At 49.8% G+C, this 26,895-nt stretch overlaps 2 protein-coding genes across 2 annotated transcripts in view; both read right to left on the reverse strand.

The window, feature by feature from the left end:
- The window catches only part of LOC116824950 (uncharacterized), a 954,865-nt gene that overhangs the window by 304,055 nt on the left and 623,915 nt on the right, over positions 1–26,895 (reverse strand). The window lies entirely within an intron of this gene.
- LOC116838625 (butyrophilin subfamily 1 member A1-like) overlaps positions 1–26,895 on the reverse strand; it is a 41,246-nt gene that overhangs the window by 8,133 nt on the left and 6,218 nt on the right. The window contains exons 3-7 of the mRNA XM_075072055.1: positions 24,724–25,005; positions 21,401–21,517; positions 18,806–18,838; positions 16,457–16,489; positions 16,211–16,247 (exon numbers count right to left, since the gene is read on the reverse strand). Coding sequence (XP_074928156.1) covers positions 16,211–16,247; positions 16,457–16,489; positions 18,806–18,838; positions 21,401–21,517; positions 24,724–25,005 — 502 coding nt within the window. The remainder of the gene's footprint in view (positions 1–16,210; positions 16,248–16,456; positions 16,490–18,805; positions 18,839–21,400; positions 21,518–24,723; positions 25,006–26,895) is intronic.

Genomic DNA, 26,895 nt, shown 5'->3' on the forward strand with positions numbered 1-26,895 from the left:
ATAGGGGTCCAAACCCTAATGAATTGAGAGGTTTGGGGACTGTGTGGGTGTGGGTCTTCCCCTTCCCTTTTGTGGGCCTGGAACACCAATTGCACTCTCTTTCTCACGTAAGGTAGAGCTAATTTTGATTCCATTAGGAGTCTGTCTAGAGACTGCTGAGCTGAATTCATGTTGGGCCAATGGTGCACCAGGGCTTGCCTACTAAGAGCTGAATGAGTGCTGTGTTAACTAGTGGGGAGTCTGAAGACTGTTGTTATGAGGAGCAGAGCAGTTGGAGCAGCCCATGAACAGTGGGCTGAGTGAAGCATTTGCAGGAGAACTGGAGGAGCAGTGCAGCTGGTGGTGGTGGAGCTGGTTGTGGTGAAGACTGCAACATGAACTTCGTGGAGAGGCAGAGCGTTGGCCCTGCCCATGTAGGTGCCCTTGACACTGTGTGGGACTTCCCCCTCATTTCCACCAGCCTTGGGGAGGGGGATGGGTAAAATCTACAGATAAACTCTTAATCTGGGGTGGCACTGACCAGAGACTTTTGGGTTCTTGGACTTTGGGGTGATTGGACTAAGACCCTAAAGGGAAAGGACTTGCAAACATACGGGGTGGGTTTTTGTTGGTTTGTGTTATAACCCTGTTTGTGTGGTTTTCTCCATTATGGATGCCGCATTGATTCCTTTCTTTATTAAAAAGATATTGTTACACTCAGACTCCGTGCTTGCGAGAGGGGAAGTACTGCCTCCTAGAGGCGCCCAGAGGTGTATGGTATGTAAGTGTCCCAGGTCACTGGGTGGGGGCTCGAGCCGGTTATGCATTGTGTTACTGAAACGGAACCCCTGGATACTGAACCCAGCCCTTGTTGCTGCCAACTCAGAGGGGCAGAAGGGTTACACTAAGAAAGCAGGCCCTGGGGTATAAGTGTCAGAGGGAGAGGCCAGCCATGGGTTTCAGATGTCCCTCCGCTTACCAGGGATACCTTAGCCTCACTCCCAGATTCAAAGCTTGGGAACTGGAGGCATTTGAGTAGCTTCCCCCAAGAACCAGAACTGACTCCCTTGGAAAATGATCCAACCAGCAGCTCTAGGGGACAGCTGGCTCTCTGGGCCAGGGGAGCTCAGGCAGAAGCTAAATGTGATTCAGCATCTCTGGTGGTCCCAGGAGAGGGGTGTTACTAGAGTTCTGACAGGGCTATTGAACAGCTCTGTAATTTGTAGGCCCAGGTGCTGGTTTTCTTACTGAAACTGGCCAAGCAACAGGAGCAAACCCAGTGACCAGAGGACAGGCAGAAGGAGCTACTCACAGAGCAGGAGAGAAGCCACCAGGTTGAGGCTACAAAGAGCAAACAGGTCAAGGCACCGAAACAAGGCGTTCTGCAGAAGAAATTCTGCTCTAGCTCCCAAGAAGCCCATCCATTGGAGATAAAGCTCTAGCACCTGTGTAAGTGAAGGGCTGATGAGATTATTCAAATACAGGAGAAACTCACAGCTGCTCAATGTACCAAGCGTCAGGCACCACGCCACAGGGAGGAAGTGGCAGTTGGAATTGCCAATACCCCTGGTCAAGGAGCCCTGGCCCTAGAGAAGAAGCAGCAGCACCTGGAGACCAGAATAGTTCAGCCATTGGAGGTGCAAAGCATCAGAGAACTGGGGAACAACAGTCTCAAGGCAGCCAAGCTGCAGGTGGCGACGGTAGCAAATGAGCCATGCAGAGGAAAGTTACCCAGGAGCCAAAACTGTAGGGGCTTGCACAAGCCCTAGGCCTTGCGAAGGAGGGGCCCAAAAAGTGCTACAGGATGTGACTGGTGTGGCTGGGAAACTAGAGCAGGGTTTGCTGGGACACAGGAGCCTGCCACACGGGTTAGAAGGAAGAAACCCGGCAAACTGGAAACAGAGGGTGTCTGCAACTGAGTTGGGAGGTGAGATTCCCAGCTCATGTAAACGTCCCTGTACTAGCTCTGCTCAGGCTAGCACACTGAAGCTAGCATGCTAATAGAAGCAGTGTAGCCTGGCTAGTAAGGGCAGCTTGGGCCAGGTGCCTGAGAACATACCAAGGGCGTTGGGTGGGTTTCTACTCAGGCAGTAGCTGAAGTTGCCACCTGTGCTACCCTGGTCACATGGCTATTTTTAGGTGCTAACACAGGTCCGTCTACATGAGCTGGGAATCACACCTCTTAGATCAAATGTAGACATTTGCTGATAGAGGAGAAGGAACAGCTCCTGCAATAAGTTAAAGAACTAGACAGACAAAAGCTCAGGAGGGGGCAGAGGTGCAGGCTGAGGGCTCTGGTGTGTGCGATAAGAGAGAGCCCAGCAATAAATCACCAGGAGGCTGCATTTACACAGGGAAGTGCAGTGATGCTGCGGGTGTCCTGGGAGGCTTTTTAGCAGAACAAGTGGATAACGTACTGAAGGACTGGATGTCGACAGGCACAGATACAGAGGTGCTCGTCACAGAGGAAGCTACACTAGTGGCCATGTCCTCTACAGCGACCCAACAAACCCACCCACTAGTGGACTGGGAAGAGCTAGAGGAAAAAGTTGCTGCAGCTGAGGGGAGCAGGGCAAAAGGCCTTACACAGCTGAGCACCCTCCAGGCCCAAAGGCTGAGGCCCTGCAGGAGCTGGAGAACATACGCTGACAAGGGACTGGATCTCAGCCCAAGCCATCCAGCGGGAGCAAGAGCCCTGGAAGGAGCCTGTCTCAGCACGGGAAGGTGACTGAGGAACAGCAGTGTTTGTTGTTACAGAAGGAGCTGACTAATCTCCAGTACCAGCTTAAGATCGAATGTGGAACAAAGCTCAGCTCTGACATGCATACAAAGCAGGAGAGCCCAGAGGCCTTGTGGAAAGAGATGAAATTCTGTCAGAGAGCAGGCGCAGCTTCTCCAGAAAACAGAGCAACTGGGCAGCTACACCAGCCAGCTGGAGATAAGCACAGAGCTGTGGTGGGTGCAGAGGTACAGGCCCACTGCGTGGAAGATGGACTGTCTGAGGTGGTGTTCTACCTGCTGGAGGGAAAAGCCACCATAAAAACACACGTCCAAGAAGAAGTTGAAATAGAAAAGGAAAAGACTGGGGACCTCTCCCCCTAGAGACCTGAAAGAGCAACACAAGCCCAAACCAGAGCTGGGCTAAACCAAAGTCCATCCTACAGGAAAAGGGGAGCAGCAGAAAGGCACTTTCCCAGCTGATAACGTTACACCAGCCATGTGGACAGAAGAGGATCTGAAATGTGCTCCCAGAGCTCATTTACTGAAGGATGCAGAAAAAAAAGCTGGGCTCAGTAATAATTAGAGATGTTAATCAGGAGCTCTCTGAATGAAAGACAAACTTAACTCCAAAGGCACGTGTGTGAGTGTGTCCTGGGAGGGAGCTGTTGGAGGAACCTTGTAGCTAGGTGGGGCTGTGTGTAACAGACTTTATTTACGCTAACCTCAGCCATACCTGGCAGAGCATTAAAGGGCCTTGTGATGAGCACATCTGGTGTGTATCTGGCTCTGTAGCCAGCACGTATCTGTTACAGCAGCATGATGACAATGGTGGAAGCCCGGTGCTATTGCCTGCTTCTGCTATGGCCAGAGGGCCTGGCTCGTAGAGTTCAAGTTGTTCTGAACTAGGCCATGCTGAAGACTATGGGGGTTTTGCCCATCACATGAGCTACACAGGACTGTGGGGAACACAACTGCTGGTCTCTTCATTTTTTTCACAATTCAGTGACAAGAATAAAAATATGGCCAAGAGCCTTGTAAGTTTCCTTGTGGCAGAAGGACAGGAAGTGCCCCTGGCTGCAGAACATAACCAAGTGTTAGCCACGGTCAAGCCTGCCTTTAGGTAGACTGGGGGAAGGGAGGTCATGGGGGCTGGCCCTTTAAGGGGAGTCAGGGACCAGCCTACCTGCGACAGGCTCCTGTAAGGGAGAACCAGCCAACCCAGCCGCACCTGGAAGTAACTAAATTCCTAGGTGGCTGGTTGGCAGCTAAACAGCTAATAAGTCCAATAAAGAGTTACCAGGGCTCAGCTGGAGGGATCCCAGAAACAGGAAGCAGCTGAGGCGAGGGGATCCCAGGAGAGCTCACAGAGCAAGGAGCCTGGAAGGGGTGCACCTAGAGAGAGGAGCTCCTCTAAATGGGAAAAGTTGCCAGAGACAACATTGATAGAAACAGCAGCTGTATGAGGACAGAGGCCTGGGGGTGAGGGCTGCAGGGAACAAAGATACAGTCCGAACCGAACCCAGCTCCAGGAAAGAGGGCTGGGGGCTCCTGACTCAAGGAGAGTGAGGCCCTTGAATTAGAGCCAGAGGCTGGAGCAGAGTAAAGGAAAAGATTTTATTTTGGGGTTTACTTGGACTCAGTGCAGACCCCAGCAGGGGACTTTTGTCTCAGCCCTTTTGGAGTGTGGGGAGCCGTTTAAAGAAGGCTGAAGAGACTAAACTGAGGCAGGGCAAGTTGCAGGGCCACTCAGAGCCAGCTGATGGGGAAACTTGGGGGTGCCACTCCATGATGAGTCTGCACAACTGGCTCCCATTTAACGGAACTGCTGCCCATTCCCCAGGCAGACAGAGCCTTGCTCTCTCCAGTCTGTCTGCTTGGGCCCAATGGAGACTGCATCCCTGAGTGAGAACCTGGAGCAACTGAGCACAGGGTGGTGTCTCCCACCTGATTCCTGGCCTCCGCATCCCAGCTCCCAGGCTGTTCCCTCTTCCCTGTGGCTGTCTCTGAGCCTGCTGCCCCTGCCCTCTGGCTGCCCCTGCTCAATGGCTCCATGTCTAGTTGACAGCCGGTATCAAGCGGAGTGCCCCAAGTGTGGGCCCTCGGCCGGTTTTGTTCAATATCTTCATTAATGATCTGGAGGATGGTGTGGACTGCACCCTCAGCAAGTTTGCAGATGACACTAAACTGGGAGGAGTTGGTTAGACTACGTTCGGAGGGTAGGGATAGGATTACAGAGGGACCTAGACAAATTAGAGGATTGGCCCAAAGAAATCTGATGAGGTTGAAAAAAGACAAGTGCAGAGTCCTGCACTTAGGACGGAAGAATCCTATGCACTGCTACAGACTAGGGACCAAGTGGCTGTCAGCAGTTCTGCAGAAAGGACCTATGGGTTACAGTGGACGAGAAGCTGGATAGAGTCAACAGTGTGCCCTTGTGCAAGAAGACTAAAGGCATTTTGGGCTGTATAAGTAGGAGCATTGCCAGCAGATCGAGGACATGATCTTCCCTCTATTCGACGTTGGTGAGGCCTCATCTGAGTATGTGTCTGGTTAGGGCTCCACACTACAAAGGATGTGGAAACCTGGAAGAGTCCAGCGGAGGCAACAAAAATGATTAGGGGCTGGAGCACATGACTTTATGAGGAGGCTGAGGACTAGGATTATTTAGTTGCAGAAGAGAAGAATGAGGGGGTATTTGATAGCTGCTTCAACTACCTGAAAGGCGTTCCAAAGAGGATGGATCTACACTGTTCTCAGTGTAGCAGAGACAGAACAAGGAGTATGGTCTCAAGTTGCAGTGGGGGAGTTTAGGTTGGATGTTAGGAAAAACTTTTTTACTAGGAGGATGTGAAGCCTGGAATGGGTACCCAGGGAGGTGGTGGAATCTCTTCTCAGAGATTTTAAGGTCAGCTTGACAAAGCCCTGGCTGGATGATTTATTTGGAATTATCCTGCTTTGAGCAGGGGGTTGCGCTAGATGATCTCTGAGGCTCCTTCCAACCCTGATATGTATGATTCTGTGCCCTGGGGTACTGAGCCCCCTGATGGCTGGATATTGAACTGAGGGTGATGAGGGCCAGCACGGAGACCGAAGGGTCACTACAATACTCGTCAGGACCAGCCAGAGAGGCCACGGGTGCACTGAGATCCTTGCACCATCTCAGGGTTTGCTGCTGCCCTTGAGGGGCCTCGTCCGCACTCAGACAGAGAGCCCCTTCAATAATAACACTCACTGCTAGACCCTAAGGTGGATGTTGACAGCGTGGAGCCTTCCCATTGCACACGGACCTGGGGTGCAGGAAGCCCTGGTTACTCTGCCCCACACATTCACCAGCGATCCCCCGAGCTGCCGGACCAGGTCCTGGGGTCAGAGCACGGGAAGTTGAGTGGCACTGCGGCGGGGCTTCTGGGGCTGCTGGGGTTGGGGGAAGGAAAGGATTAAACCAGTGTATGGCACTTTGCTGCCAGCCTGGCTGGTCTCTGCCCTCTGGGCGCAGCATGGGGGTGCGTTCTAAGCAGATCACTGCCCACTTACGGCCAATTGCCCAGACACAGAGAACCAGGTGTGAGGGAAGGGCAGCCCCAGCAGTGCCATTGGCCTGCAGAGGTTGAGCCTGCGAACACAGCAGCAGAGGCAGCGGCAGAGAGAGGGCTCAGCCATTGAGAGCAACGCGTACCCACCAAGGGAGGGGTCAGCGTGGGACAAAGCCGGGCTGGGTCAAGCGCTGGAGTCTTGGCAACGAGTGCGTCCCAGCCCAATGCCTGCTGGAGCCCAGGCCGGGCCAGCTGGGAGCAGCCGCGAGTGACTCAGGGCCTGGGACCCTGCCAGGACAGGGCAGCTGTGGGGATGAGGGGGCGAGGACCCCCGGGACGGAGATCCTAGAGAATGGCATCAGGAGACGGCTCAGGAATCTTTCCCGCCTACGGCTCCAGGGGCCGGGGTTGTGAATGGCCCGAGCCCAGCCATGCCCAGGGTACTGATGCCTGAGCTACGGCTGGGCTCTAGGGGCAGCAAGGGCGGGGAGGGAAGCAGGGCTGGCAGTGGTGAGGGTCTGAAATAACCCAGAAGGAGCATCTGGCCTTCCTGATTCTAGCTTTGCCCTGCCATTCTGACCTGATCACTGCCACCAACTCCTCCTCCTCCTCACTCTGGCCCACCACATTGAAAAACAATGGCTCATGTTTTAGGCTCTTCTGCAAAAAATTATCTAAATATATGAATGTGCCGATGGATGTTCTATAGCATCTCTGTCTCCCTTCCTGAGCTGGGGTGTCTGTGACTTTGCTCCTGATCTTGGGAGAAAAACCGGTCAACCCACAAAGTGACAACTACAGATTCGTAAGTTATCAGTATAATCAATATAGAATCTATAGATCGGGCTACAGGCCCCCTCACACCCACTGCCATCCCCTTCACTGGCTCCACTCCTTGTCCTCACCCCTCAGGCTCTGCCCTGCTCACCCCTCACCTGACACCTCCTGCTCCTCCCCTTCTACCAGCCCCACTCACTCTCCTTCTCCTTTTGTTCCCTTCTCCCACCAGCTCCCCCTACACTGCGAACAAACTCCCTGCTGCTGAGCATCATCCAGCCGCTGCCTCCTCCTTCCTGCCTCAGAACCCCCTGCTCTCACCTGCTTCTCAGCTCTGACTGCCCCCCGCCCCCACACACTCCTGTGCTGCTTTAATTCACACACCCAGGCACTGGGCACTAGCACAGTGCATATGTGCAAGGTCCATGTCCTATGGTAGCATGTGAGACTCAAGCTCTGTGACAGTCCCCTGGTGTTACGGGGCTCTGCTCCCCAAGCTCTCCCCTGTCACTGCCCCTCCCTGGCCAGTCCAGTGTCCTGTCTGTTATCGGGGCAGTGAACAGATGCTCTTGTCGGTAAAGTGCTGACCTAGGAACCAGCAGATCTAGGCACAGCTTTGCCACAGCAGGGGGTAGTCAGGGCTTGTGGTCCCTGGGAAGGGACCTGGTGGGAGGCTTCTCCTCATTCTCTTGGAAGCAGGTATGAAAGTAAGTTACATTTCTTACAGGTACTGTCCTATGGCAACCGCCCCTTGGGGAGGGGGCTCAGGGTGGGAGCTTGAGGCAGCACCACCTAGGGTGTGTGTGTGCTGGCTCGGGCTGGGGCCTCACCCCTCTGCCCCTGGCTGTCTGGCACTGGGGGTTATGGGGGGGTGGTGTGGGCTCCTGTGGGGGAGGAGGATAGAAGGGGAGGAAGCGGGCAGAAGGGGAAGGATGGGCCCCCATGCCCATCATCACCCAATGTTACCCTGCCGGCAGCATCCAGAGTCCCGCCCCCAGCCGGCCAATCTCTTACCAATGCACTGCACCAGGGCACCCTGGTTTACTTTCACCTCTGCTTGGAAGTAACATTAAGGACTTGTCTACATGTCTAATCAACACAAGCTGCCTTTGTGGACACTCTGATTCCATGCTAACAGTGCGCTTGTCTGCTTTGGGTTAATCCCCATTGGAAGATACAAGTGCAGAATATTCCACACTAGCTACTCTGGGCTCTTCCCCATGAATTCCCCACACTGAGAAGCCTTAAGTGTGGGGACAGGTTTAAATTCCTTGTTCCTTGCACCAGTGACCCTTCTAGAGCCACCAGCTGCCCGTCTGCCCTCCACCCACACTCTGCCACTGCATCCAGCAGGGCTGGATAAGCTCATCGGTTGGATGTTTCTGCCAAAAAATGGCAAGGACTGAAATAAACAATGGAGTAACTAGAGGCTATAAAATAGCAACAGCGAGCAGTTAACCAATTATCTGTTTGCACCAGCTCACCCCTGCCCCCAGCAGGTACTTGGGGCGGGGGCGGGTGCATAACCAAGCTCCTCAAAGTTTCACCCAGACAATCACATTTTGCCTGACCCCTTACATATTGAGAACTGTAAGAACAGTGAGCAGCGACCGAGTATCCCAGAGGAATGGGTCTGAGAGTGACTGCGGCAGTATCAGCGTTAGTTACCTGCATATCCTTGGGCTCTGGTGAGTCCTGAAATAATCAGAAATGAGAATTTACACAAATGAAATGCAGCCTCAGCAAGTCACATACTATGAAAAACAAACCACACAACCAGAAACAGCTTACCCAGTTCTGCCAGAGGGTCCATGGGAACGAGAGGAGAGAAAAGGGAAAAAAGAACATAAATGAATCAACAGGAGAGATTCTCAGTAACAAAAGTGCCCAGTTCTAACCCCACATTACATTGGCTTCAGTGGGAATTTTGCCTGAGTATGGACAGCAGGATTGGGCTCCTAGTCAATAGATATGATTTCTCCTTTATTGCATCTGATCCTGCAAGCCTTCCCCCCAGAAATCAAGGGGGCCGCACCTGTGGGAATCACTCATGTGAGTCAGGAGGGCAGATAAAGGGCCCAGTTCTTTGCCCTGTTCCGGTCACTATGTGCAGAGATGGTGCAGACTGGCTGGAACCAGGCCCTGGACATCAGAGAATTCCCCTGCCGTAGGGAGAGCCCAGATGAGATAAAGCAGCATGTCTGGCTCCTGTGTCAACTGCCTCCCCCCACCATCCTGGTGTAGGGGGAGTTTTGGGGCTGGGGTGTGTGTGCTGGGGCAGGGCAGGGAACATCACCAATTCTCAGGGACCACAGCCAGCTGGAGTGAATTAGAGCAACCCCTGGGGCAGCCGAGAACCAGGGAGCCATAACCAGCTCCCTCACTGCCCTCACCCCAGGCAGGTCCTGGCCAAGCAGAGAACCTGGGCCTGCTGCTTAAAGATCTCTTCCCTCATGAGTGTCTCCATCCTCTGGGTGATGCTGGGTGACCCCAAGGGGTGATGAGCACCTGCAATTCCTGCCAGCTTCAGTGGGATCAGACCCATGTGCCTGATCCTACAGCTGGTGTGTGTGGAAGCCAACAGGGCTCAATCCTGCTCCAAGGAGACCTAGGGGTGCGGGAGAACACCCATGGAGAGCTCACTGGGCTGGGCCCTATTGGTATAAAAGAATCATTGTTCTTGTTACAGGGTCTCTCAGGTGTCAGTAAGTGACGTTGGTTTGCTTTTTAAGGGTATTTCCAAGGGTTAATGTTGTGAAAAATAAAACTGTTAATATTCATATTTCAATGCCACAAATTTCCCATCCATTATGTCTGGGTAATATCTGGATTTCCCCTTGTCGTGTACATTATTCGTCTCTGTAACAAATTAATGTTTTACACTAACACGTCTTTGCACACACAGCTCTGAGTGTTCCTTTTCCAATTTAAAGCATAATCACAACTAGTGCAAATGCCCTCACCTTTCGCTGCCTCGTATTCCCCTGGAAAGTCAAAGACATCAGGAGTTAATGTTGATTCTCAAAACTTAACGGGCAACAGTCAAGCTAAAAGGGACGTCTGCCTCACTGGTGATACGAATGTTTTGAAGGCTTTGCCCATAAGGCACTAAGCAGAGCACAGCACAGGAGCCGGCTTCTTATGGGCGAATGGACTGAACCTGCCCTGCCTCATCTGTTATATCTACTATGTAATAAACCTCAGATACTGGACAAGTAAACCTGGCCCAGAGAGCAGGGTTTCCTGGCTCCACGTCATTACTCATCTCTGGCCGTGCCACATTGGTCCCTGCAAACCCGCACCCACCTGCCCCTCTTCATACCGCGTCCTCTGTGCGCGCACACACACCGCCCTCTTTAAGCCCCATCCCAGGCCAAGTAGTTGAAGAACCAACAAGAGGGGATGCCATTTTAGATTTGGTTTTGGTGAGCAGTGAGGACCTCATAGAAGAAATGGTTGTAGGGGACAACCTTGGTTCAAGTGATTATGAGCTAATTCAGTTCAAACTAGATGGAAGGATAAACGAAAATAGATGTGGGATTAGGGTTTTTGACTTCTCAAGGGCTAACTTTAAAGAGTTAAGGAAATTAGTTAGGGAAGTTGAATTGGGACTGAAGAACTTGTGGATCTAAATGCAGAGGAGGCCTGGAATTACTTTAAGTCGCAACTGCAGAAACTATCGGAAGCCTGCATCCAAGGAAGGGGAAAAAACCATAGGCAGGAGCTGTAGACTAAGCATCTTATAGAAGGTGATAAGAAAAAGCAGAAAGCCTACAAGGAGTGGAAGAAGGTGAGATTAGCAAGGGAAGCTACCTTAGTGAGTCAGAACATGTAGGGATAAAGTGGAGGAAGGCTAAAAGCCATGTAGAGTTGGACCTTGCAAAGGAATTAAAACCAATAGTAAAAGTTCTATAGCCATAAATAAGAAGAAAACAAAGAAGGAAGAAGTGGGACCGCTATACACTGAGGATGGAATGGAGGTTAAGGATAACCTGGCATGGCCCAATATCTAAATAAGTACTTTGCCTCAGTCTTTAATAAGGCTAATGGGAGCTTAGGGATGATGGAAGGATGATAAACGGGAATGAGGATATGGAAGTGGATATTACCACATCTGAGGCGGAAGCCAAACTTGACAGCTTAACGGACAATCAGAGGCCCAGACAATCTCCACCAGAATATCAAAGGAACTGGCGCATGAAATTGCAAGCCCATTGCAAGAATTTTTAACGAATCGGTAACTCAGGGGTTGTACCGTATGACTGGAGAATTGCTAATGTAGTTCCTATCTTCAAGAAGGAAAAAATGTGATCCGAGTAATATAGGCCTGTTAGTTTGACATCTGTAGTATGTAAGGTATTGGTAAAAATTTTGAAGGAGAAAGTAGTTAGGACATGAGGTCAATGGTAATTGGTAAATTACAACATGTTTTACTAAAGGTAGATCGTGCCAAACCAACCTGATCTCCTTCGAGAAGGTGACAGATTATCTAGACAAGGAAATGCAGTAGATCTAATTTACCTCGATTTCAGTAAGGCATTTGACATGGTTCCACATGGGGAATTGTTAGTTTAAATTGGAAAAGATGGGATGAATATGAAAATTGTTAAGGTGATAAGGAACTGGTTAAAGGGGAGACTCCAACGGGTCGTATTGAAGTGAACTGTCAGGCTGGAGGAGGTTACTATGTGGAGCTCCTCGGGGATCGGTTTTTGGACCAAACTTATTTATCTTTTTGTACTGACCTTGGTACAAGAGCAGGAATGTGCTAATAAGTTTGCGGATGACACAAAGGTGGGAGGTATTGCTAACACAGAGGAGGACCGGATACTATATACAGGAAGATCTGGACCACCTTGCAAACTGGAGTAATAGTAATAGGATGAAATTTAATAGTGAAAAGTGCAAGGTCATGCACTTAGGGATTAATAATAAGAATTTTAGATATACATTGGGACACATCCCTTGGAAGTAACAGAGGAGGAGAAGGACCTTGGAGTATTGGTTGATCACAGGATGACTATGAGCTGCCAATGCGATATGGCCGTTAAAAAAGCAAATGTGGTTTTAGGATGCATCAGGCAAGGTATTTCCAGCAAAGATAAGGAGGTGTTAGTGCCGTTATATAAGGCACTGGTGAGACCTCACCTGGAATACTGTGTGCAGTTCTGGTCTCCCATGTTTAGAAGGATGAATTCAAACTGGAACAGGTTCAGAGATGGGCTACCAGGATGATCCAAGGAATGGATAACCTGCCTTATGAAAGGAGACGCAAAGAGCTTGGCTTTTTGCCTAGCCAAAAGAAAGGCTGCAGGGGGACATGCTTGCTCTACATAAATATATCAGGGGGATTAACATTAGGGAGGGAGAGGAATTATTTAAGCTTAGTACTAATGTGGACACAAGGACAAATGGGTACAAACTGGACATTAGGAAGTTTAGACTTGAAGTTAGATGAAGGTTTCTAACCATTAGAGGAGTGAAGTCTGGAACAGCCTTCAAGGGGAGTAGTGGGGGCAAAAGACATATCTGGCTTTAAGAACTAAACTCGATAAGTTTATGGAGGGGATGGTATGATAGGATAGTTTAATTTGGCAATTGATCTTGGATTATCAGCAGATAAGTCTGCTCAATGGTCTGTGATGGGATGTTGGATGGATGGATCCGGTTACTTTTTTTTTAATTTTAATGCAGAGAATTCTTTCCTGAGTGCTGGCTGGTGAGTCTTGACCACATGCTCAGGGTTTAACTGATTGCCATATTTGGGGTCGGGAAGGAATTTTCCTCCAGGGCGGATTGGCAGAGGCCCTGGAGGTTTTTCGCCTTCCTCTGCAGCATGGGGCACGGGTCGCTTGCTGGTGGATTTTCTGCAGCTTGAGGTCTTCAAACCACAATTTGAAGACTTCAGTAACTCGGGCATAGGTTAGCGGTTGTTATAGAAGTGGATGGGTAGGGTTCTGTGGCCTGCTTTGTGCAGGAGGTCAGACTAGATGATCATATTGGTCCCTTCTGACCTATGAGTCTCTGAGTCTATACCTCTATAGCCCATAGCCAGTCTTCTGCCCTCCTGCACATTGTTATTCGCATTCCAGCAGCATCTAGAGGTTGCACTCAGAGCTGGGCCCCATTGTGCTAGATCCTGTACGTGCACACTGAAAGTCAGGCTCCACAGCGCTAGATCGTGTACATACACTCAGGGCAAGGCCCCACTGTGGTAGGTCCTGTATGCACACACTCAGGGCTGGAACCCACTGGGCTACATCCTGTACGCATACACAGTGCCAGGACCTGTACACACACACACTCAGGGCTAGGTGCTGTGCACACATTCATGGGTGGGCCCCACTGTGCTAGGTTCTGTACACACACACACACACACACACACGCGGCCTGGCCGACCACATGCCCAGCCAGGAGAGATTCCAGGAGTCACAGTGCAACTGAGTTTGGAGGAGGGATTGAAGAGAGAAGGGGGCAGCTTTACAAATACTGAGGGGATGTTTTTCTGTACATGGAATGGGAGGAGGAGAAAAGACTGAGGTATTTAAGGGAGAAGCAGACAGGTGGGTGACCAGACATTCCGATATTAGGGGCTTTGTCTTATAAATGCAACTAACCCCTCCCCACCCAGTACAGGAAAAGAGTGTCCAGATTGTTCACACTTACTATCTGGTCACCCTACCCAGGCTGCCAGGAGAAAAAAAATAAAAAGCCCAGCGGTAGTATAGCTCCCCCTGAAAGTGGTGCCGAGGGTGCCAGCCCTGCGTGCTCATCCCTGGAACCAGCCATCACTGGCAGAGGGAAGGCGGCGCCAATCGCTCAGACAGAGTGGGACTAAATGTTGAGTTGAGGGGCCTAAAGGCTAAGACAAGGAGCTTTTGCTGGAGGGGCCTCAGTGGAACTAAGTGGTGGATGTGGCAGGAGAGACGAGTCTGAGGGCTGAGCCTAGCAGCCGTGCTTTGGATGGAGCTGAGAGGACAAAGCAGCTGGCATCAAGGTCGGGCAGGAGGAGATCAGAGCAGTGGAGGTGTGAGATGATGGAGTGAATGAGAGCCTGGGCTGTCAGGACAGACACAAGAGGCTATATTTGTGATATGTTATACATGCAGGAGGAGGGGAGACTGGAGTGAGGTCAGGAAATGGAGGCCTAGAGAGAGGCCGAGTCAGAGACTAATGTCTAGATTGATTGGGCTGATGTCGATGTTGTTGGGGTGGCCACCACTGTATTTCAAAAATACAGGATGGTTCTTCCCCCCGCCCCCCAACCCTGACTTGGGCCTACATCATGGAGTGGTTCTCCCAGCCAGGGCAAGGGAAATACTCCCTGGCCCCTCCCATAATGAGACACTTCGAGCAGGACACAGACTCCAGGCCTCCCACTCTACTCTGGGCTCCCTGCAGCCAGCTCAGGCCTCATACCCCTCCTCAGGACCACAATCTCTGGCCTACAGAAGGGGTAGAGATCCTGGTACCTAGTTTGGCGCAGCCCAGTGTGCGGGATGGGAGGCAGGGAGAGCTGTTACAGCCCCCTGCCTCGGGGAGGGCTCATGGTGTTATCCAAAGAGATGAAGAAACTAGGAAGTGGGGTGGGCTGTGAGGGGGCCACAAGAGCTTTGAGCTTGAGTTGCCCTCTGGACATTGACGAGAAGATGTCAGACAGGCTGAGATGTGGGATGGGAAGCCCAGGAACAATCTTTAGCAGAGCAAGAGTTTGAGAGTCACTGGCATAGAGGTGGTATCTGATGCTGTGAGTGGTCAGAAGAACCACTAGGGCCAAGCACTGAGCTTTGGAGGACGAGCTGTGAAAGAGGGAGACAGGAAGAGACTGACCAAACAGAACAGACACAGAGTGATGAGAGACAGGAGGAGAACTGGGAGAGGAGGGAGCTGTGAAAGGTGAGGATTTAATGGAGATAGGAGTGGTCAGGCTGCCGACAGCAATTCCAGGCCCCAGGGCAGAACAGTCATTGGGCCCCCACGCGTGCACAAACTGCACCCACGCAGACATGGTCCGCCTGACATTTGGGCAGTGCTGCCGACTGCACTGCTGGGCGTGTTCTTCCAGCATGGCCAGGGCTGCCACATGCCCATCTGGTAGCATTGCCAATTGCCTAATGGCACAAACCTCAAGACCCTTGCCATGCCCCCTGCCCTGCCCCTTCTCTGAAGCCCTGCTCACACCATCCCCCTCCCTCTATCACTCACTCTCCCCTGCCCTCACTCACTTTGATGAGGCAGGGGCAGGGGGTTGGGGTCCAGGAAGAGTTGTAGGATGTAGGCTCTGGGAGGGAGTTTGGGTGCAGAGTGCTGGCTCTGGGCTGGGCCAGAGGGTTGGGGTGCACGGAGTCAGGGGGTCAGTGCTTTCCTTGGACAGCTCCCAAAAAAGTGACTGGCACACTCTTCTGGCAGCTGCTGTTAGGCACAGGGGCTGAGGACATTGTGGGGGCAGCAGCCTCGGGGAGCTCAGAGCTCGGGCAGGGGCTAGGGGAGAGGGGCAGGGGGCAGAGGGGTGGGTCACGCACTGCCCATGAGGAAGGTTCTTCTCCTCCCCATCTCTCACCTCAGTTCTGGGTGGCCTCTGTGCACATCTACTGGATCAGGCTCCATGGATGAGCTAGATGCTCTTCCCCCCAGTTTGTGTGTCGCCAGGGGCCCAGGTGGGAGATAGATGCCCAAATGTCTAGAGTGAGGCATCAATGCACTCTTCATGCCCAAAGGCAGAAACTTAGTGTGAGAACTTACACAGAGATTTATGTCCAGAGTGAATTTAGGTGCCTACAGGGGTAGGTGTCAGCCAGCGGACGGTTATGGATCACGATGCCTAAAACGGGGATTGTGGCTAAAGTTTAGGTACCTAAGGCTCTTTGTAGATCGGGACCATAATGCAATTTTGAGATAAAAGCTGAGGGAGGTTGTAGAATCTCCATCATGAGAGCAGGTTAGATGAAAACCCGCCAGAGATGGTCTAGATAACGCTTAGTCCTGCCACCAGTGCAGGAGACTGGCCTAATTGACCTCTCAAGATCCCTTCCAGTCCTATGATTAGTGTGGAGTTAAGGTGGAGAGGACGTACTTGTAATTTAAGGGTAAAGCGCATTACAAGGATCTTGTAATTATCCCCAAACCAAGTGTTATAAACTCAGGAAATCCAGGACTAAGGTTAGTTTTAAACTCAATTGGATCCCATTGATCCCCGACACTGACCTTTCTGTCTCTCCATCTCAGATTGCAGAGCCTCTAGAGGGAGAAGAAAAGGGAGAGACATGAGATTCCTCCTGTCATGTTTATAATGGTAACTCCACAGCTAACGTAACTGGTCCAGACACTGACCTTTCTGCATCTCCATCTCAGATCGCAGAGCCTCTAGGAGGGAGAAAAGAGGGAGAGGTGAGACTTCCCCCTGTCATGTTTATGGGGATAGACTTAATATTGTAACAGATACTGACCTCTCTCTTCCTCCCATTCAGACAGCAGGGTCTCTAGAAAGAGAACAGGGAGAGAAGTGCTTCATCAATTCACAGATTCCAAGGCCAGAAGGGACCATTGTGATCACTAGTCTGACCCCTGCATAACACAAGCCAAGGGGTTTCCCCACAATAATTCCCACAACAGATCATTTAGAAAAACACCCAATCTTGATTAAAAACTGCCACTGCTAAAGAATCCACGATGACCCTTGGCATAGGTTAGGAGAGGCTCAGCCTCCCCTGCCACTGCCGTGGCCACCAGACCTCCATTTGTGGGGTTTTGGAGGGAAGTTTGATTTATTATGCCCCATGCAGGTTCTGGGCATCTGATGAGGTGTTATCTGCTATTCAGGGTTCATCAGTAATTTCCCTGGACTGGAGATTATTGTGGAACCCAGGAAGATGAGTAGTACATTCCACCTCCTTAGCTGCCCCAGAATCTGCATGGGGCATAGCAAAAGCATCTTCCAGACCTAAGAGATATTTTTCCTCAGGTAGCTTGAGGTCTGCGGAGGGGAGGCACTGCACAGCTGCAGCTGACCCGGGGCAGCTCAGGGCAGGTGGGAGGGGAGGCCTCGGGGCTTCAGTTGGCCTGGGAAGGAGGAGGATCGGAGGTGGTCCCGGATGACTGGAAAAAGGCTAATGTAGTGCCCATCTTTAAAAAAGGGAAGAAGCAGGATCTAGGGAACTACAGGCCAGTCAGCCTCACCTCAATTCCCTGGAAAAAATCATCGAGCAGATCCTGAAAGAATCAATTCTGAATCACTTAGGAGAGGAAAGTGATCAGGAACAGTCAGCATGGATTCACCTAGGGCAAGTCATGCCTGACTAACCTCATTGCCTTCTATGACAAGATAACTGGCTCTGTGTACGAGGGGAAAGCAGTAGATGTGTTATTCCTTGACTTTAGCAAAGCTTTTGATATGGTCTCCCACAGTATTCTTGCCAGCAAGTTAAAGTAGTATGGGCTGGATGAATGGACTATAAGGTGGATAGAAAGCTGGCTAGATCGTTGTGCTCAACGGGTAGTGATCAATGGCTCCATGTCTAGTTGGCAGCCAGTTTCAAGCGGAGTGCCCCAAGGGTTGGTTCTGGAGCTGGTTTTGTTCAATATCATCATTAACGATCTGGAAGATGGTTGTTGGACTGCACTCTCAAGCAAGTTGTGCAGATGAACTAAACTGCGAGGAGTGGTAGAATATCGGAGGGGTAAGGGAAGGATAACAGAGGGAGCCGTAGACAATTCAGAAGGATAGGGCTAAAAGAAATCGATGAGTTTTCAACAAGGACAATGCAAGAGTCCATGCACTTAGGAACCAAAGACTCCAATTCAACTGTTACAAGACTAAGGACGCGAATGCCTAAGGAAGTAGTTCGGGCAGGAAGGACGTAGGGTTAGCGTGACAAGAAGCTGGATATGAGTCAACCACTTCGCCTTGTTGCGAACGAAGGTAACAGGGGCATTTTGGGGCTGTATACAGTGGGGCATTGTAGCAGATAGAGGGAATACAGGGATTGATCATTCCCTCTATTCGACATTGGTGAGGCCTCATCTGGAATACGTCGCCAGTTTTGGGCCACACTACAAGAAGGATGTGGAAATTTGGAAAGAGTCCAGCGGAGGGCAACAAAAAATGATTAGGGGCCTGGAGCACATGACTTATGAGGAGAGGCTGAAGGAACTGGAGATTGGTTGAAGGTGCAGAAGAGAAGAATGAGGGGGGATTTGATAGCTGCTTTCAACTACCTGAAAGGGGGTTCCAAAGAGGATGGATCTAGACTGTTCTCAGTGGTAGTAGATGACAGAAGGAGGAGTAATGGGCTCAAGTTGCAGTGGGGGAGGTTTAGGTTGGATATTAGGAAAACATTTTTCATTAGGAGGGTGGTGAAGCACTGGAATGGGTTACCTAGGGAGGTGGTGGAATCTCCTTCCTTAGAAGTTTTTAAGGTCAGGCTTGACAAAGCCCTGGCTGGGATGATTTAGTTGGAAATTGGTCCTGCTTTGAGCAGGGGATTGGACTAGATGAGCTCCTGAGGTCCCTTCCAACCCTGATATTCTATGGGGTTTGTCCAGCCGAGGGAGGGGGCACTTGGGGCTTCTTCAGGTGTGGAGGAGGGACGGGAGTCTCGGGGCTCTGACTGCGGGTGGAGGGGCCACGGGTGACAGAGGTGGAGCTGGGGCTAGCTTCCCCAAAGGGGGGCTCCACCTGCCACCCATGACCCTCAATAAATTGTTCCAATGATTAATTAATAAATAATAATAGCCACCCTGTTGTGTTTATGGGGATAACTCTACTGCCAACTAATGTGATGCGCCCAGACACTGACCTTTCTCGCTCTCTTTATCCGATCGCAGAGTTTCTAGAGGGAGAAAAGGGTGAGAGGTGCGATTTCACCATCACGTTTAAGGCGCAGTTCCTGCAATGAATCTAATTGTGTGGTAACTATGAAAGTGAGGGAGACAGACGGACAAGCAGGACACACAGACAGATCTGTCTCAACATCCCTGTAGCCAGCAACCCCACTGCCTGGGCCCTGTCACACTCCTGTCTAATCTGGCTGTTGCGGGGAGGTGTGGGGGTGGGAGGAGAAGGTCTCTTTTTTAATCCTATCCAGTTCCTTGTCTGCTACCCTCTGGCCCATCCCCTGAACAGCCCCAGCTCCCCACTCACCCCAGCTCCTGACTGTGGGGATGGAGGATGGAAGTGAGCGATGGGAATGGGGCATTGACCTGGGCTGGGAAAGGGATGGGGTCTGATTGGCTATATTCTAGGCCAAATCCTGACCTTCTAGCAGGTGCCTGTCCCCTGGCCTTAGTGATACATGGGAACAGTTCCCCCTAGGGCCTGGGTAGATGGGGAGTGTCCCAGCTAAGAACAGGGAGCAGATGCCTTTCTTTAGCTGGGTGCTCAGGTCAGCAGGAGCCAAGGAGGCAGGTGTGGATGGGCCCCTACAGGAGTCGCCTCTAAAATCAGCTCTTTCCCACTGGGAGCTCATCCCCTTGATGTGTCAGCCCTGGGGTAACAACACTGCAGGAAATGGAGGTAGTGTCATGTCTGACAGTCACTGCTGAGCACAGCCTGAGCGAGACCATCTTGTGCTCAGTGTGAGCAGCATCTCAGACCAGCTGTGCAAGTCCTGAGTGTGTTTGTGTTATTACAGCTCCCGAGCCACAGCTCACTAGTGCAGCTGGTGCAGAGAATTCTCAGAAAGGCCCAGGGAACAAGGCAGTGACAGTTAATTGTTCTGGTTGTTCAATGCTTCAAAATGAGCCCAACAGAGTTCGCTCTCTCTCTCTCTGGGCATATACATGACTTTTACATTCAACTCAAAACAAGTATATCCCACATAAAGCATCTGTTAATTAAAGCCACTAACTAAACCAGTCACACCTGGTGCTGACAGTGTGCAGGTGACAGTTCTAAAGGTGCAGCACCCAGTTCCAGCTTTCACAAGTACAAAATACAGCTCCTTTCTGCTCCTCTGAATTACCTGCTTCCGTCCCCACTGGGAAATGATTGGAACAGATGTTTCCCCTTCCAAAGTCTTCTGACACTGGTACATTTCTACATCATTTTCATAACCTTCAAGTGAGAAAACCTCTGGGTGGAACTTTTACAGATGCCTTGGGAGTTTGCACACTCAGCATCCATTAATTTAAACAAAAAATTGGGCATTCAGACCCCTTAGGCAGCTGTGAAAATTCCAGCATCTCTATAACATACAGATCACTGAAGGGCAGTTCTGCCCCTTGCAGCTGGAGAAAAAACTACAGCTGAGAACTTCTACTGCAATAGACAGTCCATTGCCCTGTGTACCCCACTGGCTGACACTCTGAGAGCCCAGGGCTACGAGGTCCAGATCCATGCCCTGATTGTCAGAGCCCTAGGCAAGTGGGACCCCAACAATGAGCCAGTGCTGAAAGCATGCGGGGTTGCTCGGCGCTACACCTGGCTAATGAGGCAGCTCACAGTGTCCAACGCCATCAGATGGTCCAGGGACATATACGCTGAACACATCACAAGACACCAATAATACCAGGACGTATGAGCAAGACCGCAGACAAGGGACAGTCAGGGAAATAACCCGTTTCCTTCCCTGACAGATTGTATCTGTCTATAGAAGACCCACAAGACACCGATGGACAAACTCCACCCATGTACCCATCCATTTTACTGCTACTGACTGACTCTGTACACTCTATGGGTGGCGTACCCAAGAACACTTATTCCCTACCACTTAAAAACTCACACATCTTGATCTGAGACAATGCTTGTTATGTATCCTATGTATCTCGTCAGCTTTGTAACCAAGACTTGTAATTTTTCATAACCCAAGCTTGACCCCAGATGTACAGTGCCTTTTCTTTAAACCTGTGTAACCTGAATTTGATTTTAAACATTAGTTGTAATAAAATATTTGGATCTCAGGCAGAGCAAATCTGAATGTAGATAAGTGCTAACCTTTCCATTTGCACAACTACTGCTTTGCCCATCCATAGCTCCTACTCACAAGCACAGACTGGGGGGCAGAACTGAGCCCTAACAAACCCCTCTTCTACTTTGTGTTCTGTTTTTCTTGCCAGCAGCCAAGTTCCGTATGTCGGTGCTCTCAGCCTAGCTCACTGAGCCCCACATACTGTTTGAAACAGAGCCGAATGGATTCCCAGGGAACAGTTTAGAGTCACATTCGCTCGGGATCCCAGAGTGAGATCTGAAGGGCTGAAACCACTTGACAATTCTTGGTTCAAACATGAACCTAATTTCTTCAGCTCCCTCTTCACCCTCAGCCCAGCTCCCACTGCCTGAAACTCCTCCAAACTCTGAATCAAACCCCTTAATCCCTGTCTCTTTACTTTTGGTTTGGTTTTAAATCTCTGTCTGTCTCTCACCATGTTCCCCCCACCCCCTCTCATTACACCACCTTTTGCTCTGCGTTGCCTCCAGAAGCAGTAGCTGGCCAGGGCAGGGAGAACAGCCAGGAGAGGCAGGATCACCCCCAGAGCCACCATCCAGGGATTGACCCTCGGGAAAAACAGCTCTGCAAGAGAAAGTACCATTGACTAGGGAGCAAACGCACACAGAATGAAGGCAGGACACTGCAACAGTGGTGACACTGGGACTAGTTAAAAGAATCTCACATGGAAATACACAGGGAGATGTGGCTCCTCTGTGCTTTATTATTAAGCCAATGGAAGCCCAAGCTTTAGCCTGGTTACTGAACATGGTTAATTAATGGGAGGGGGCGTGTTGGAAATAGGGAAGGGGCAGGGTACAACTCCATTATGCTACACTATTCCCCACTGGCATAAATTCAAGCTTTCCCTAGGCTGCTCTAAGTGATCCCAAGGCTGCAGCCAGTGCAGACTGGCCTCAGAATCAGAGAGTTGTGATCAGCTTCCTGACACGTCCTGCTTGCAGGGTAGGGGGCTCTGTAGGGAGCATGCATCTGGGTCCTCTGTAGTCAGTCTGCAAAGAGCCAGCCTACAGTGTTAAGGAGCAGCCTGCTTTGTAACTCTCTGTATTTGACTGTGGCATGTTAGAGTTCTGGATTCTTAGAAATAAAGCAATGCTACATTCCAGCCTTTTGGGAACTTTATTTATGTTTTGTTTGTAACTCTGTGTGTCTGCTGTGAACACAGCAATCAGGTAATGCTGGGCATCTCATAGACTAACCAACGTTGTAGCACGATGAGACCTCAGATGAATAGTGCTTTACAAATAGAACTTATTATAGTGATGAAATATTCATTCAGTAACAACCAAGTTATTTGGTAGATAATAATACATAAAATCACAACTTTTTTCCTAATTTGTTTCTGCCTATTTTGGGCCTCAACTTTTATTGCTGGTATTTTCACATGTATTCTAAGTAGCAATACTCAGACCATATCCAGGGCTCTTTTGCTGTTCAGGAAAAATGACTTTTTTACCCATATTTTCATAAATACTCAGCACCCAGCAGCTCTCACTGGCAGAGGAGAGTTCTCTCCCCCACCCCCACTGAGAACTGCAATGGTCACAGTACACAAAGACGTTAGATACAAACAAATACTCCTGCTAGAAGGTTGCAGCGTAACAAGACTTTATGTCTTAGAATCCAGAACCCTAAGACACGAGAACCCAAAACAGAGCAGGAGGGCTGCTCCCTAAAGGTAGTAGGCACAACTCACCCCACCTTGCTTTATGTCAGCTCGTCTATAGGCACAGTTAGTGCATATGAAGCTTGGATGTATATACACCTCGCACTAGTCTGCTGTGCCCTAACTGGCTGAGTGCACCCTGCTGCACTGCACTAAAAGTTCCCTGGTGCACTTTGATCCATTCCTGTTTCAAAGTGGGGCAGATCAAAGCACACTATGGAATCATTAGTGCATGTAGCAGGGTCCACAAGGACAGTTAGTATGTGGCAGGCTAGTGTGAGACAGATTTACACCCCAGCTTGCCTTGAACTAACTGTTCCTGTGGACAAACCATGATTCTGCACACACGCTTTGCTACAGAGCCCTCTAGCCTGCTAACAGAACTGGGAAACCCCCCTTTCAAAGTGTCAGCTTGCAATTCTAACACAGTCCTCACTACAGCCCAAGAACAAAGGAGTGTTCCCTCCCCTACCCCCTACTGAGAAGAAGAATGATTGCTGGGTACTGAGCTATTATGAAAATCTGGCCAATGGTGTCCCAGCCTGCAAGGTGCTAAAACACTCTCAGCTCCTACTGGAGTTGAAGGGTACGTCTATACCAGGGATCTCAAACTCAAATCACCACAAGGGCCACATGAGGACTGATATATTGACCTGAGGGCTGCATCACTGAAACCTTTTCATAGTAAAAAATGCAGAGTAATATAGGATGCTATTAACTTTTTTAAAACTAATGCGAGAAGTCAGTGCTAATTTTGACAGTCATTTCATTTTTGGCCACTTGCTGGCAGCATTAATTTGTTAATTGTATGAGTTTAAAAAAATTCTGTCAGTCTGTGATGGGGTGTCCATCCCATACAAGCCTTGAGTGGGTAAATGTGGGCCAGAAAGGGCCAACTAACTTTATACATTGCAGCTGGAGGGAAGCCAGGGATTGAAAAGAATTAATGGAAGATGAAGCCCAGCAGGAGGAAGACCTGGGCTAGGATGATAAAGCCAGGAAGTGACAGCAGGAAGGAGGCTGCAGGGTGGGGGTCTGAAACCACTTCCTAGAGGGAAAGGGAGTTGGCTAGAGACAAGGAGGTGGTCAGGAGGAGAGTAAACCCTCTGGTTCTGTCCTGGATTAGGGATTCTTACAAGAGGCCTACAAGGGTGGGGTACCCACCAGGAGATGCTCCTGCAGTGAGTGGACCCCTTTACACAGGTCTGCAAATGTACCTTGTAATTTCAGTCCAGCAGTGTTCCTTCTCACTTATGCTTCTTCACCCATACTATATTCTGCACTGGGAATTTAGGATCTGATCTAACTCCCATTTAAATCAATGGAAAGAATGTCATTGACATAGGGGCTGGGTTAGACTCAGTCAAAAGTTCTGTTGATGATGCATAAGCCAGAATAGCATACAGGTCATGCTCTTCCTCCCTGCCCCTATTCCAGCCCCTTCCCCAAATCCCTGCCCCAGCCCCACCTCTTCTCCACCTCCTCCCCTGAGCATGCCATGTCCCTGCTCCTCCCCACTCCCTCCTGGAAAGTCCTAAGCCCCACCAAACAGCAGTTTGGTGGCAGGAGGTGCTGGGAGATAGGCAGAGGAGCAGGGACCTGGCATGCTGGGACAGGGAGAGTAAGGGGGGGGAGGGAAGGGGTAGTCAGCGACTATGATGGGCTGCAGGAAATAGCTTCATGTGTTTGAGATCCCTGGTCTACACTGCAATTAGTCAACTGCTGCTGGCCCATGCTAAATGATTCAGGCTCACGGGCTCAGGCAAAGGGGCTGTTTAACTGTAGTGTAGGTGTTCAGGCTGAGGCTGAAACCTGAGCTCTGGGACTCCCCCACCTTAAAGGGTCCTAGAGCCCGGTTTCCAGCCCAAGCCCAAATGTCCCTTAGCCAAGCCACTTAGCCTGAGCCAACTGGTACAGGGCACCAGCACGTGTCTGTCTGCAGCGTAGACATCTCCCAAGAGAACGGAGGTTGTTCAGGACTTTCCAAGACACGCTCAGCATCTTGAAGGTTCAGGCCAATAAATAGGAGACACAATGATAAATATTTTCCGCCCATACCTGCAATGTTCCTTTCTATCCATGTGCGGCACAGATGGGCACTGACCTGCTATGGAAATCACTGACTCTCTCTCCTGGTTGAGTCGGGGATTCCTGATACAGCAGGACATTTTCTGGTTGGATTCTTCTGTTATAACAATGGCAATCTCTGCTTGAAACAGGCCATTGGCCTCTTGGGCAATGTTTTCAGAGGCCGATGTTAAGATCTGTCCCTGGAGATCTCTCCACTGAGCCTCGGGCTGTGAGTTCCATCCGGATGATCGACACACCACCCGGATCCCTCCATCCTGATGTCCCTCCACAGAGATGCTAGGATCAGAGCCCAAACCTACAAAAGAAATAAGTGAACTTGTGATAATCCTACAGTGCTCAGTAATGAGCCAAACGTTTTATTACGCAGTTATCAAAAGCCATTTCCTAATAAATTAATAATTGACTGAGAGTTCATAAGTGTGGATGGTCAGTTAATCTGGCCAGATTCTTATTCGATATACAGTAAAATAAAAGTTAATGTCAGGGCTTTTCTATGCACAAACTTGCTCCAGTTTAGTTAAACTGGTTTAGTTAATCAAGGGCAAATCCCTGTGTGGACACTTAAATCAAGAAGGAAATGACTCAAGCTAAAGCAACAAGCCATTTCCAAACTTATTTAAGTGTCCACGCAGAGGTTTGCTCTAGTTCATTGAAAGCAGTGCACATGTATATGTAGAAAAGCCTTAAATTAATTCACAGATAAAAACCTTGTAATAGGGGAGTTTGGATTGTGTTGGCAGGGCCTTGTACCCTTCCAGAATGCAGAAGTGGGTAGCAGAAAACTGGTACCTCCAAAAGTCAGGAAATACACTCAGCAAAACAGAAACACAAACACTAGATGGAAGGAAATGACAGGTTGTCACACCTCCCACACCAGATCACAGTTGGGTTTTTTTTAACACTTACAAGCTAAACTGAAATAAAATTATCTTAATCTGAAGCAAGGGTCTTGTACCTTAACCATGTGTGAACTCAAAGAGATTTCACTATTGCAGTGTCAGTGTGTATGCAGAGAGGCCCTCAGGGAGTTGGGAAATTTCACACAGAGCAGCCTAGAGAGAGAAACAACCTCCCAGGAGAGACAGAGAAGGGATGAGTGTCTGGACCCTTCCCCATGGGGGAAGAATCATGGGAAGAATCACGGGATTCTTGCTCAGAAGAGCATAGGCTATGGAGTCTTCTCCCAGGAGGGGTGTGCCTCACAAGGCTTTGGTCCGACAGATTCATGGGAAATGCCCAAGAGCCACAGACAAGAACTGAGGTTAAAGGGCCTATGGTGGAAATTGTGTGTAACCCCCCATCCCATCCTCCGTGCTTCAGTGTCTGTTTCTTTTAAACAGTCCACTGATTCCAGATAGTCAGGGATTAGCAAGTGTAAGGTCTGGGGACTTTTTTCTGCACCCACATTAGGAGAGCAGCAGCCATGAGCCAAGAAGCAGAAAGTCCCATCCTCACATTTCCATCAAAATTATATTAAAACAATATAATATCGAGCTGTTAAGGAGGAGATCCTGTCCTAATAGTACCCACCATCAGCAGATAAGCAAGGAATCTCATAAGATGTTTAAGGAAAACTTTGCCTGATGGCCTTCTGTCCGGCAAGGAATCACTTATCTATAGTTGTGGGTGGGAAACCTCTACTTCGTTATTGTTTTGCCTTTATTGTCCCCACTTCTCTATTGTTTGTCTGGTTTCTGTTTGGTTCTTCGATTGTTTCTGTATGTTGCATAACTGATTTTGCAAGATTTAAATCAACCTAGATGATGGGGTATGACTAGTTAAAGAATTGTTTCACAGTATGTTAGGACTGATCAAAGAATATTTCAGCAAAGTGATTTGTTAAGCTAAGCAGGACTCAAGCTTCACTATGTCCAAGGAGACCAGCAGAAGGAACAGAAGAAGAAGAAGAAGAAGAAAAGACCTGGAAGAAGAAGAACTCACCTGTAAGACACAGCCTAAGGTCAGAGCTGGTATGAATTTTCTGCATGACTGTGATGGGCAGCAGCCAGAATGCAGATGAGACTCCCTGTTGGCCAGGCTAGGTCAATGTCCACCTGCCTGATCAGGATTGGTGAGCACAGCATTGTATGCTTAGCATGTGTATTCTGCTCCATAATTATTAGTAAATAGAGGATAAAGATATTACTGTGTAGGAGTCTTTCACTGGTAAAAGACCCTGCAAATC

Source organism: Chelonoidis abingdonii, chromosome 13 (assembly GCF_003597395.2).
Source record: "Chelonoidis abingdonii isolate Lonesome George chromosome 13, CheloAbing_2.0, whole genome shotgun sequence".
Lineage (NCBI taxonomy): Eukaryota > Metazoa > Chordata > Testudines > Testudinidae > Chelonoidis > Chelonoidis abingdonii.